Source organism: Artemia franciscana, chromosome 16, assembly GCF_032884065.1.
Source record: "Artemia franciscana chromosome 16, ASM3288406v1, whole genome shotgun sequence".
NCBI classification, from domain to species: Eukaryota; Metazoa; Arthropoda; class Branchiopoda; order Anostraca; family Artemiidae; genus Artemia; species Artemia franciscana.
This window is the reverse complement of record NC_088878.1, coordinates 15,272,170-15,286,085: the sequence shown is the minus strand read 5'-3', so window position 1 is coordinate 15,286,085 and position 13,916 is coordinate 15,272,170. Positions and strand designations below refer to the sequence as shown.

The 13,916-nt window shown below is 35.8% G+C and overlaps 1 protein-coding gene across 9 annotated transcripts in view; it reads right to left on the bottom strand.

Moving 5' to 3' along the window:
• The window catches only part of LOC136037117 (disks large 1 tumor suppressor protein-like), a 328,881-nt gene that overhangs the window by 38,594 nt on the left and 276,371 nt on the right, over positions 1 to 13,916 (bottom strand). For all 9 annotated transcript variants that reach the window (XM_065719595.1, XM_065719596.1, XM_065719588.1 and 6 more), the window contains 4 exons: positions 13,456 to 13,602; positions 12,037 to 12,206; positions 9,530 to 9,639; positions 4,452 to 4,543 (listed from right to left, as the gene is read on the bottom strand). In XM_065719595.1, coding sequence (XP_065575667.1) covers positions 4,452 to 4,543; positions 9,530 to 9,639; positions 12,037 to 12,206; positions 13,456 to 13,602 — 519 coding nt within the window. The remainder of the gene's footprint in view (positions 1 to 4,451; positions 4,544 to 9,529; positions 9,640 to 12,036; positions 12,207 to 13,455; positions 13,603 to 13,916) is intronic.

Sequence of the window (13,916 nt, the reverse complement as noted above, 5' to 3'; positions counted from 1 at the left end):
CGAAGCTTCAGAAAAAGAAGAAAGCACCGAAAGAGAAAAGAAATCCATCCCTGAAAAACTGGAAAGAAATATCCTAAAGGTATTCGAAGCTTCAGAAAAAGAAGAAAGCACCGAAAGAGAAAAGAAATCCATTCCTGAAAAACTGGAAAGAGATTGCGGCTGATAGAGAAAGTAAGAAAAGAAAGCGTGCCGAGGAATCACAAGAACAGCAAGAAAACAGGCTTGCGGCTAAAGAACGCAAAACCGCGCAGTTAGATGAAAATCCACCTGGACAGCGAGAGTCAAAACATATCAAAACTGAAAATAATAGCGATGATGATTGGCTTTGGGATTTCGACTTGGATAAGGTCATCAATGCCTACCAGATTTTAATTAAAAATACAAAGGTTCGGCGATATGTATTTCATAGTGACGCTGAAAAATAAAGAAGAAAAAGAAAACTGAAAAAAGAAAAAAGGTAAAAAACTAAAAAAAAACTAAAAAGAAAAAACACTCAAAGAGAAATTACAGACCGGGACACAAATGACGACCGGGATAGAGGGAAAATAAATGAAAACCTGACAATCTATTTATATGGACGGACAATGTGACAGCAAAGAATGTTGTATATTCGCTAGTTTTACGTAGCTAAAAATCTATATATATAAAAATAATATTTGTGTGTGTGTGTCTGTCTGTCGACTGACGTTGTGTTTGTCCGCATATGACGTCTGAATTATTTCATCATATACCAATTCAAAAACGAATGTATTCAAGCCGAAGTAGCCGAGTTGGTAAAGCGTTATGTTCCAGGTTCTAAAAAACTAAAAATAAAAATAAAAAAGAACTAAAAAAGGTAAAAACTACAAAAAAAACTAAAAAGAAAAAAGAAAAAAAACTAAAAAAGCAAAAAAAAGGTAAAAACCAATAAAAAAAAAAACTAAAAAGAAAAAAAGGGAAAAAACAAAAAATTTATTTCATCATATACCAATTCAAAAACGAACGTATATACAGACCGGGACACAGGGAATATAAATGACGACCGGGACACTCAAAGAGAAATTACAGACTGGGACACCGGGACACAAATGACGACTGGGACGTGTGTGACGACTGACGTCATGTCTGTGTGTCGACTGACGTCATGTTTGTCGACTGACGTCATTATAATGATTGAGCTGTATGTCGTCATGAAGTTGTTTGTCGACTGACGAAACTACAGACTGGGACACAAATGACGACCGGGACACAGGGAATATAAATGACGACCGGGACACTCAAAGAGATATTACAGACTGGGACACAGGGACACAAATAACGACCGGGACAGAGGGAATATAAATGACGACTGGGACACAGGGACACAACTACAACGGGGACGCCGGGGGGCACAGGGGGGATATATAAATGACTATGGGGACACAGGGAATGTTTGATTAGCAATCACCATCAACAAAGCTCAGGGGCAATCATTAGAATAATGACGTATAGATATGAATACGGATTGTTTTTACCGTGGACAATTATATGTTGCATGTTCAAGAGTCGGTAAACCTGACAATCTATTTATATGTACAGACAAACGGACAGCGAAGTATGTTGTATATTCGCAAGTTTTACGTGACATATATATATATATATATATATATAAATATATATATATATATATATATATATATATATATATATATATATATATATATATATATATATATATATATATATATATATATATATATATATATATATATATATATATATATATATATATGTATATCTATATTTACAGGTGGGACATAGGGACACAACTACAATGGCGCGTAACTAATATGGCGCGTAACGACTTACACACGCGGGGAGACTTGGGGGGGGACGCGCAAAGTCCCCCACCAATTAGGTGTTGGGGTGGCGCGAAGCGCCACCCCAACAGCTAGTATTCTTATATTTTTTTGTATGTATATGAGGGGGTTTGTCCCCTCGTTAATACCTCGCTCTTTACACTAAATCTTAAGTTTTGTACTAATTCTTTAAGAATAACCCCCTGAATCAGAAAGGCCGTAGAATAAATAATTTAAATTACTAAAAATACTTTAGCATAAAGAGCGAAGTATTTATATTCTCCTAAATACATCGCTCTTTATGCTAAAGTATTTTTAGAACCCCTCATATGCGTAGTAATCTCTGCTCGTTTTAAGTTTTAATGCTACTCCTTACTTTCAATTGAAAAAACTTTTTCGTGTTTATTTTTTCATTGTTTTTTATTATAGTAATGCAAGAAAATCCCGCGCCCTTTTCATTGAATTTCCCTTCCTCCATGACATATTCCTCCAAGGAAAGATCCTCCAATATAGCCCCCTCCCCTCAACCCCACCCCAAACCAAAAAAATCCCACTGAAAACGTCTGTACCCTTCCCAATAACCATTACCGTATGTAAACACTGGTCAAAGTTTGTAACTTGCAGCCCCTCCCCCAGGGACTGTGGGGGAGTAAGTCATCCCCAAAGACATAGTTATATGCGTAGTAATCTCTGCTCGTTTTAAGTTTTAATGCTACTCCTTACTTTCAATTGAAAAAACTTTTTCGTGTTTATTTTTTCATTGTTTTTTATTATAGTAATGCAAGAAAATCCCGCGCCCTTTTCATTGAATTTCCCTTCCTCCATGACATATTCCTCCAAGGAAAGATCCTCCTATATAGCCCCCTCCCCTCAACCCCACCCCAAACCAAAAAAATCCCACTGAAAACGTCTGTACCCTTCCCAATAACCATTACCGTATGTAAACACTGGTCAAAGTTTGTAACTTGCAGCCCCTCCCCCAGGGACTGTGGGGGAGTAAGTCATCCCCAAAGACATAGTTATTATGGTTTTCGACTATGCGGAACAAAATGGTTATCTCAAAATTTTGATCCGTTGACTTTGCGAAAAAAGAGCGTGGGAGGGGGCCTAGGTGCCCTCCAATTTTTTTGGTCACTTAAAAAGGGCACTAGAACTTTTCATTTCCGTTAGAATGATCCCTATTGCGACAGTCTAGGACCAATTGGTCGATACGATGACCCCTGAAAAAAAAAACAAAAACAAAAAACAAAAAACAACAACAAATAAACACGCACCCGTGATCTGTCTTCTGGCAAAAAATACGAAATTCAACATTTTTTTAGATAGGAGCTTGAAATTTTTGTTGTAGGGTTCTCTGATACGCTGAATGCGATGGTATGATTATCCTTAAGATTCTATGACTTTTAGGGGTATTTTCCAAATTGAGGCAAATTTTCTCAGGCTCGTAACTATTGATGACAAAGACTAAATTCGATGAAACTTATATATTTAAAATCAGCATGAAAATCCGATTCTTTTGATGTATCTTTCAGCATCAAAATTCCGTTTTTTTAGAGTTTCGTTTACTATTGAGCCGGGTCGCTCCTTACAACAGTTCGTTACCACGAACTGTTTGATAACCCGGCGGATTTTAGATACCGCTGGAGCATAAACCCGGCATCTACTCAACCGCCTTACCCATCTATTCTGATTTTCCTACCAGAGTCTCAAACACTGCAAGGCTTGAGTTTTTAGGCCTCAAAAAAAAAAGAAAAAAATTAGGTAGGTCCAGGTATGAAGTAGGAAAAAAAAGTTGCTTTGTTCAATGCTTACTTTAGAACAAATTTTATTTGATCAATCGAAGTACTGCTGAGTGAAGGGGTTTGAACTGCAGTTTCTGGGTAACGTTGAATGAATTGGTTAATTTTTTATAGTTCCGTGCTTGCCAGAAAACTTGGACTGAATTTTGTTTAGCCAATGGGTTTCTGCTGAGTGAAATTGTTTGAAGTAAAGTTATTCAGTGAAGTTGGGTTAAGTTGTTGTTTTTCTATAGTTCCGTGGTTGAAAGAGGATTTGGAAGGAATTTTGTTTAGCCAATGAGCATTGAAGAGTGAAGTTGTTGATTTCCAATAGTTCCATGCTTGTCACAGGAGTTGGACTAAATTTTGTTTAGGTAATGGCTACTGCTGAGTGAAGTTATTGAAGTTTTTTATAGTTCCATGCTTGTCATGCTTCCATGTCAGTTATTATACAATTTCTCAAAATTTGCAGTTACACAATTTGTTCAACAAGGGATTTTATTAAGGAATCAAAATCTACACTTGAGTGAGTCCACTTTCAATATTTACGACTATTGGTTCGATATATCCCTGGAGAATAATAAAAATCACAGGAGCTATTTGGCGATGACACAGTAAATCATTTGATTAAGGGGTACACGTCAAATGAGTAAGGAACATATTAAGTATTATGAGGACTTCCTTTTTTTCTAGGAATTCATTTCAGATGGGCACTTGGAGGTAGGGGTAATATCACAATTTGAGGTGGACTCATGTTCTTCAAAAGAACATAAAAGTCTAGACCTTTCAGTCTTATGACCCCAGACTTAAAAAAAATATCAGCTTTCAGAATGCTTACAAATGAATAAATACTTACCTGAGAAATATTCACCAAATTCTTGTTCCAATTTAACAGCCCTGTCAAATGTTTTTTTCGCCTGTTCCTCTGTCATTCGTTTATTCCATTCACTATAACAAATAAATAAACAATTAAACATCGTCAAGAACAGAAGTAAAGGGGTATCATATAGTGTTGGGCGATAATTCGACTAAACGATATATCGATGTATCGATATTCCTGACCACTTTTCTATTCAGATTAACTCTTGGCTTTGCCAAAGTTCAATAAAAAGTTGTAATTAAGGTGTATTTTGCACAATTTGTTTTAAAACTTTGAATAATACAAAATTCAAACTTAGATTACATAAATGAATATAACAGAAATCCAGATTCGAAATTAATCACGCTCAGGATAAAGAAAGTTAGCCAGCTGGCTACTTTTAGTGATTCAAAATCACCAATATGTCAATGTTTTTCCCTGAGAATCCTTACGACCCTTCAGTGATAAATTAAAAGTTTATTTGTTAAAATAAATTAAGGATGAGCATTGTGAGGCATATGATTTATATTTTGAGGCATCAACATATGAGAGGGATGCCCCTCATTTACATTTTTGTAGTATTTTAAAAAAGCTTCTTATTCTAAGTAAATGACCCTTGTTTGTTAGGAGTTGTTTTTAAAGAATTGGGACAAAAACTTAAACTTTAGCGAATAGAGCGAGGTATTGAGGAGGGGCTATCTCTCCTCATGTGCGGTATGATTTCTTTTTGTTTTAAGTTTCAACATTGCTTCTTAGTTTCAGTTGAAAAAAATTGTTTTTTTTTTATTTAATCTCTGATCGTTTTCAAAAAATCCCAGGAAAGCTGTCTCTCTCCTCAGTAGAAAATCCCCCTCCCCCAAAAATTTCTCCATTGAGTTCCGCCTCCGTAAAATCTCCCTCTCCAACAATAAACCCATCTCTGCTGAAATTTCCACCCAAAAATTCTCTTGCGGACAATTTTGCCAAGAAAATTCATTTGATAAAAGATTTGTTTTTCATGTATTTTCTAAACTTCTTTCAAATTATGCCGTAAAAACCCCAGTGGGAAATTTTTAGAGGGAATTCTATCCTCGTAATAGAAAGTTTCTCACGCGGAAAATTATCCCATGGGGAATTTCTCCCGCGGAAAATTCCCCCGTAGACAATTCTACTACTAAAAATTTCTACAACAGCAAACTTCCCCACAGAGAATTCCTCACGCGGGAAATCCCTCCGAATATTTTCTCCGGAACATGTAGATGTAAAGCTGAATCGGCAAAGTGAAAGTAAGATAAATTTCGTACAAGAGTTCTGGCAAAGTCTCCCCTGTAAAAATTTCCCCAAGTAAGTTTATCTCCGGAGACTTCCCTGTCCATGAAAAATTCTCCCCGTGGAAAATCAGGCCTCGGAAAATTCCCCCTCCCCAAACAATGTCTGTTTAATTCCAAATAACAAATACTATATGTAAACAATAGACAAAATCCATAACCTATAGCCCTTCCCCCAGGTACTGTGCGAGGCTCATTAACCGGAACATCTCTGCATGAAAAATTTAATCGGCAAAGAGAAAGTAGGACATTTTTTTTTTAAAGGAGTTCTGAAAATTTCTCCCATGTGAAATTCTCCTTAGAAAGTTCATCCCAGGAAACTTTCCTACCCATGGAAAATCTCCCCTCCCCAAAAAACGCCTGTTTTCTTACAAATAAAAAAAAACTATATGTAGACAACAGGCAAAATTCATAACTTCCAGCACTTCCCCCAGGTTGCGTGGGGTCATTTCATTCCCAGAAGCATACTTATTTGATCTTTCAGCTATAGTAAACAAAACGGATATCTCAAAATTATGATCGGACGACTTTGGGGAAAAAGGGCGTGGGAGGGCCTCCAATATTTATGGTCACTAGAAAAGGGCACTAGAACTTTTAATTTTCGTCCGAACAAACCTTCTCCCGATACTCTTGGACCAATGATCCAGGGTTTGATACGATCACCCTGGCAAAAAAAAACAACAAAAAACAGAAAAGAACACGTATGTGTGATCTGTCTTTTGACGAAAAATACAAAAATTGTACGTTTTCGTAGATGGGAGGCTGAAACCTTTACAGTACGATTACGTGATATGCTGGATCTGATGGTGCACTTTTAGTTTAGATTCCGTGACTTTTTGGGGGATGTAGCTACCATTTCTCGAAAATCACGCAAATTTTCTCAGGCACGTAGCATTTTATGGGACACTAAACTTAATGGATTTTACATATTTGGAATCAGCATAAAAAACCTATTCTTTTGATGTACATATTGTTATCAGAGTCCCATTTGTTAGAACTTCAATTATTATAGGGCTGGTTTGCTCCTTACTTACAGGTCGCTACCCCTAACGGTTTGATTAAGTCACCAACCTTGGAATTGATCACCTTGTATCATCTCGTACACATATTTCTGAGACCCATATTACGAGACTTCTACGACTTGAAAAGAGCAGTTTTTCTTGGAACTAAAGACTCCCTATTGAAAATCTCTAGAACCTTTATAGATTCGACTGCTGGCGAAGCATGGCTTGCATTGACTACTGAAACCTCACCATGTACTCCCCACAAACTAGCTTGATTCTGTCGTGGTTGAATTACAGGGACTGTCACGGCACTTGCATCTATTCATACAGATTCAGTTGCCAGAAATGCCAAATCCATATCTCTCTATTGTACTCTCAACTTGGGGAAGATCATTAGTGGAAATACCGTATACGTTTTCATGAAACGCAAATCAAAATATGTCACAATCATGACGGGTGTGATCTGAGCAAGCTTCTAAGCTTAGAAGTCAGTTTACCCAGCTCTTTGGAAGTCCTCAGCAACACTTGAAAGTCCACATCCACTAAACATATTTTTAATTTGAAAACAAGCTACGCCGATTTATGGATACAGATATGTTTAATGTGCATCAGTATGTGTAAGTCATTGAATTAAATACATCATTGTTCTTCTTTTGGCCAATTCCGAAACAATTTTCTATGTTTCATCTGTTTTGCAGAATGTTCACCGGTAGACAGCAGAAAAAGCTAAAGATAGTCAAAATTTTTAAATGTAATTTCCGATATCGATATTTATGTTTCGATACCAATATCGATATTGAACATCGTCCAACACTAGTATGATATCATGATTGAATCATATTATCGTAATATGTTATGCAAATCATAGTAAAAACATAGCATCCTCAGTGAAGAGGTTAGTATGAAAGTCATTCCTTCTTTACTTTCTCTAAAAACCGATGTAGATTATAGTTTCAAACTTCCACAGAGGAGAAACCTATACCACATAAATTCTTTTCTAAACTTGAATAAGAAGACCTTACACAGGTCTACTTGAATAAAGAACCCGTAAGACGATAGGATGAAATAAAAGCCTTTTTGAGATTCATGGCCTTTTATCTTAGAACTTGGACCCTCAAGAGTAAGGAATGACACATAGAGCATCTACGAGGCCTCAAAAGAGATGAAGGAGCTGAGCTGCAGCCCTAAAGTTCTCTCACTGTGCTTTGAAGATCACCCGGTCATGCTACCGTCGTAAACTGTATCTTGATCGACCTCTTTTGGGCCTTCTTTGAGGGCGCCATCATACACCGGGTGTATGAGTCAATCCTCTGGCATACAAAAGATGTGGCTAAGGTACATCTGTCTTCCACGTTTTGGTAGGTCAGTTACTAAATAATGACCGGTTCGCCAGCAAACCTCTATCTAGGTGATATTTTCCAGCACGCGACTTAGATTCTTCTAAAACACGTGTTTTAAAAGGCTAGAACATGTTTCTCCAGTTGGACATTTAGTCTCCAGTATTCACTTGCATAGAGGAGAATGCACATCACATTGCTATTCACGAGGCGGAGCTTCAAAGGAGCACAGGAGGTAACTCCAGAATTTGAAGTAGCAATCCCCATAAAAAGTTACAGACATTTGAAGATTCCCCGAAAAAAGACGTTTGTTTTGCATAAAACCGTTCTTTTTTTTAAACCTTTTTTTTCTAGAAACAAATTTATAAATATTCATTCTTTAATTTCCATTAGAATCTACATCGGACGGCCTCAAAAATTGAAGCAATAAAATATAAACACGAGGGGAAAAAACAGGGCCATCTTTTGTGTCTTCTAAAAAAAACAAAAATTTTTTTTCAAATGGCTGTGGGGTCAACTTAAAAATTTCAAACGAAACCCCTATAAAGTGTCGTATATTTAGAAGCTCCGAAATCCCCACCCCCTCAAGGTCGTGATTTTGTTTCAGGTCTTACATGTCTAATCTCTTATAAAAGTATTTTTTCAAAAAATTTTGAGACAAAAATTAATTCTTTCTTAAGATTCCGAATAAAAAATTTGGAACAAAAACTGACATTTTGCCTCAAATGTTGGATTTATGAACGTAATAGCGTGCTCAAAGCTATCCCGAGCGGACTACACAGCCAATACTGCTTTTATATGGCTGAAAGTTACTAAAATATTAAATAAATGAAAAAGAACACTTCGTACAGCCTTACCCCCTAAAGAGGGGAGGGGGGAGAAAAGAAAAAGTCGATACCATAGAAAGAAAACAAGAATAGAGACAAACATCTAAACAAAAGAATACAATGAGACTGAAAAAACTAAACTTCAACTGACTGCTAAAATCTTTAAAATTTATAAGAAAAAAATACTGTCATACTGCAGAGTATATGTTTGAACAACAGTAATTCTGATTTCACTGTTTAAAATAATATGAAAGCAGTCGACGGCAAGTTGTAAAAATTAGCGAGAAAACAAGTTTGCATTTGACTGAAAAGAATAAAACTGAGGAACAAGTTTAAGTTTCAGATTCAAGCTTCAATCCAACTTCTCTGGTGATATGACACATAATTTATGCAATTTGCCAATTTTTACTCGTTAATTTTGAAAATTGACTCCTAAAAAGACCATAGCACTGACGCAATTTGGACAGACTATACTCCCATCTCCCAGAATTTTTATAATTTCCGTTTGTCAACATTTTGGACATTGTTCTCACACAGACCCATCAGCATCAGTAGGAAGGGGTGTGACTCTCTCCCTGAAAATATACGGATAATACTTACATAATTAATTCAGAAGATTTGGGTTTGACAAATAGGGCAATAGGGTAAAGCTTTGCCAGTTGTAGCCGCTTGATGGCATTCGCGCTAACATCAAGAATACAATGTTTTCCCTAGAAAATAAAAACAAAAATCTATCATCTTTCTCGAGTCTGTCCAAATGTGTCAAAATTTCATATCACGATCTTATCTTGTCTGGGGTAATTCTAAAGGCAGAGTCTATCATTTTATGGATGTGGGTGTAAAAACTAGACTTACAACCTGTTCCCCAAAAGTCTCAGTCTCTACAGATCAATTTATTAATTTTCTTCAACTTCATTCAGGTCTTAAGATATTTCAAAGTGTCATTTTTTCTCTCCAAAATGTGTTATATCCTCTTTTCTCACTTGTAGAAAATTTGAAAATAAAACTTTAAAATTGTTTGGAAACTGAAATACTAAAATTTTTGTTAGGATAGCATATAGGATAAAAGATTTTGAAAATGTCTTCAAAATTCTATTTTTTTGAACTCAGAGAACACATGTTAATGAGTGGTTTTTGAACATATTTTGTTATATGATCCGTAGAAATGCTACACCCTATGGGCCAGCAATGGCCCTGGAGGATCTATGGCTATGGTGGCAGAAAGTTGTATAATTCCTGAGTCATAGAGGAGCCTGCTTTTACCAGTAAACACCTTAACAAGATGTTGATAGTCTTAACTGCCCAATAAGTCAATAGACTTATTGCCATCGATTTTTGGCGTTCCTTAGGTAATTTTCAATTTGCGTTCAAAGAACTTATTGAGACCTATTGCAATTGATTATTTGCTAAATGTGTTCTAGAACCCATAAACTTTTAAAATTGAAATTTCTTGAAATATTTATCTATGAGTAAAATCTAATAATACATTTGGTAAGTTTCAAAAAAACTATAGGTATGCAAGTTTTTTTTTTTAAGAAATACATTTTGATAATCAAAACGCGGTCAATAGAGCACATTAATTAATTTATTTCCACTAATTGTAAGCTGTTTTGAACTAGCGGCTAGGTAAAATTCATACTACACAAGGTGTTTTGCAGAAAGAAAAGGAAGCAGAAAGTCGGGTCCCAGCAACAGGGCACAATGAAACATTAATGTCCTGACTTTTTGAAAATCTTAAATTATTACTCGCAGCATATCGGTATCTCGCAATATAATTATAGATTAAGAATAAATCAGAACTGTCTATTCTTAATTGAAAAACTTAAATTATAGTCAAATTAAATATTAATTATAGTTAAATTATAAAATTTAACTTTAGATCGGGTTTGTAGTTTTTAACTATACTACCATTATCTCGTCACATGCATCAAGAACTGTCCAAATTTGTATGCTGTCGTTCATTTTTTTTCTATAGCAAACAAAAGAACATCTCGTAATATGTCGTAATATGAACAAAAATTGCAAATTTGGAATCAGAATTAATTTTGCCAGTTAAGTTTTATATAATACTGATTTAAACTGAAAGCCCAGCAAAATAAACCATTTGGTTCCTGATAGTAAAAAATTCAGATATATTTTTAAAATCTACCAATATCAGAGCAGTATTTTTGCAACATTTTTCTCCCAATATCATATCTTTTCTCGACATTTCTAAACTCAGTAAGAAGATTAGAGATAAGCAGGTTTGAACTAGGGCCTTAGGATACACGGGGTCTGAAATATTAAAAATTCAAGCCCCTTTAGCTCGTTTTACATAAAATTCCTGGAGCTAAGTTACTAAAATTAAATTTTCTAATGCGACCGTCTTTCGGGTCTATAGGAACAATATATCTTAATTACGCCAACTTCCTGGTAAGTACTGTGAACAGTAGAACAAGCCAAAGCTGGGGAATTACTTATGAGGCATTTTTACTGACTTTTGACAACTGCTAAAATGCCTCAACCGGCACAATAATTAGACATAGTTGATAAATAAACATTCAAATTGAGACCAAGCTATGCTGAGTTACCGGCAATTTGAAAAAAAAAAAAAAAAATCACTTTTATAGTAAATCTTCCAAATATACCTTATTTAGCTATGTGCCAATAAAGGGTATTAAGAATGAGTAGAGTATGATGCTGGATAACTAAAATATTTAGCTCGAACTGATATGAGGATTACTGCCATCTATATTCAAGCTGATTGGAAAAATCTAAATAGCGTTAAAATACTGCATAAGTTGCAGTAAGGTTCTCACTCGTTAGGCAACACACTAGTCTTGCGACTTAGACTAAATAAGACTTGATGAGTTACTACCGAGAAACCCATTGGGTATGTGCTAGGATTAATTACACTCAACAACAGCGCACAAGAGCAGGATAACCGAGCATAAGTGAGGTCATTTTGGCTGAATGTTGTATATGAATACCAATATTCTTAGCTTTATGAAGCTGAAAAGAATTCAAATAGGCTCAGTACAGAAAATATAGGATGTCTACATCTCCTCATCCTAGAACTACCCAAGACACGTTACAGAACCTAATCCATAAAAGGGAATTTAACATACCATCTCAGCTACTTCTCGAACAGAAGCCACGGAGGTGCCATAAAGATTGTCATTATACTGACCAGCTTCGATGAACATATGATTTTGAATATCTCGCTCCATTTCTTCTCGAGAAACAAAATGATAATCGCGTCCATTAATTTCATGCTCTCGTGGAACTCTTGTTGTGTCTGAGAAAAAAGCAGAGAAAACAAACTTTAGAGAACGAAATCTATGGTTAGTTAGGTTATACACAGAAGAAAAAAAACGAACAAACTTGGATGGCACCGTTTGGAGCACCGTTGATCCGAATTGGAGAAAAAGCTTAAAAAAATATCAACCCTGGAACCATGAAACCAACTCAGATACATCAATAAATGAATAAAAAAAAGAAAAGGAATAGGTGACCAGTCTAAGTCCACTACGAAACAAATACAAATGCAAAACTGAATTACGATCCACTTCATTTATTTTGAATTAAAAGGGTTGGAGGGGAAAAACTGGTATAGGTATCACCAATAATTGTTCCAAGGAAAAGAAGAATAAAAAAGACGCATCAGAAATTATATTTAGCAAGATAATTCATTACCTTCGTATGGATATGTCAAAAAACCAAAGGGTGTATCAGATACCTTCATATCTGATGTTTTTTTTTTGCAGGTGAAAGCTACTTTTAGGACTTAAATAATAGAAGTAGCATTAAATAGTTAATTATAAATCAAAATAGGAGAAATTAACCAGCAAGAAACCAAGAGCTATAGGAAAAAACAAACTATGGTGCGGAGTTGGGTACCACATGTTCATTTTGGCACGTACCCTTAGTTTTAGTCGTCTTTGAAATGGACATGCTGTAAAATATTTGACCCGATCTGTAACGGTCTCCACTATTTCCTGTGAAGTAGGAACAGTTCTACCCACTATGCTTAGTGAGTAAGAAACAACTGGATAAGTCCTGAAAACACTCTCTTTATATAAACGCGTCAGACCAAGCCTTTGGCTTTAAACACGATTGAATAGTCTATCTCTCATTGAAGTTAAAATAACGTGACCAAAAAATATGGTTAACTTAAGAGTGGAAACTGGCACTAGTGTTGGCAAGAAAAAAAAAAGTGCCATCAAGCTTTTGGCACAACTTGGCATTTTACAAGCTATGTAATAGTTTTTCTGTCAGCACCTCAAATCAGACACTTACCACTACACTAATTATACCAACCAAACAAATTAGATTAATTATTCATATTATTACCGTGAAAAAAATTGCCAAGTGTCACCAGACGCTAGATTGCTGTGAGGGTCATTTTTTTGCTGACACTAGCGCCAGTTCCCACTCTTGTAAGTTAGCCACACTCCGAACACAAATATAAAAACACATAAAAAAAGGAGCCAGAAACAAGTTAAGCAGAAAGAATGAAAATATAGTTAAAAACTAGAAAAGCTTACGAGGTACACAGCTGCCAAATTTTTCAGGTGATTCTGAGATGAGATCATCATTGATTCTATCCTTTAAAGGACCTAGGACAATAATCGGTCGGGTATAAGGAACTTCTGTTTGTTCAACTGCTTCGTAAGAAAGAGCACATTCTTCTTCTGTAAAAAAAAAAAAAAAAATGCTGTACATGTACAGACTAAAGACAAACTTCACGAGAACGGATACTACAGCTACTACTGCTGACAATTCACTGCAGTGCCAAGCCGCATGAGGCCAACGCAGCTCTTCCTCCTCCACCCCTCTCCCACGAAATTTACATTTTCCTTAAATCTCTCCTTGCAACATCATTCCACCACTTACAGGGATGACCTGTAATTCGTTTGGCTCTAGATGGTTAGCTGACAAGGACAATCTGTCACCCTTCATCCGCAGAACGTGTCCAAGCCATTTCAAACACCTAGCCATGTCAAGA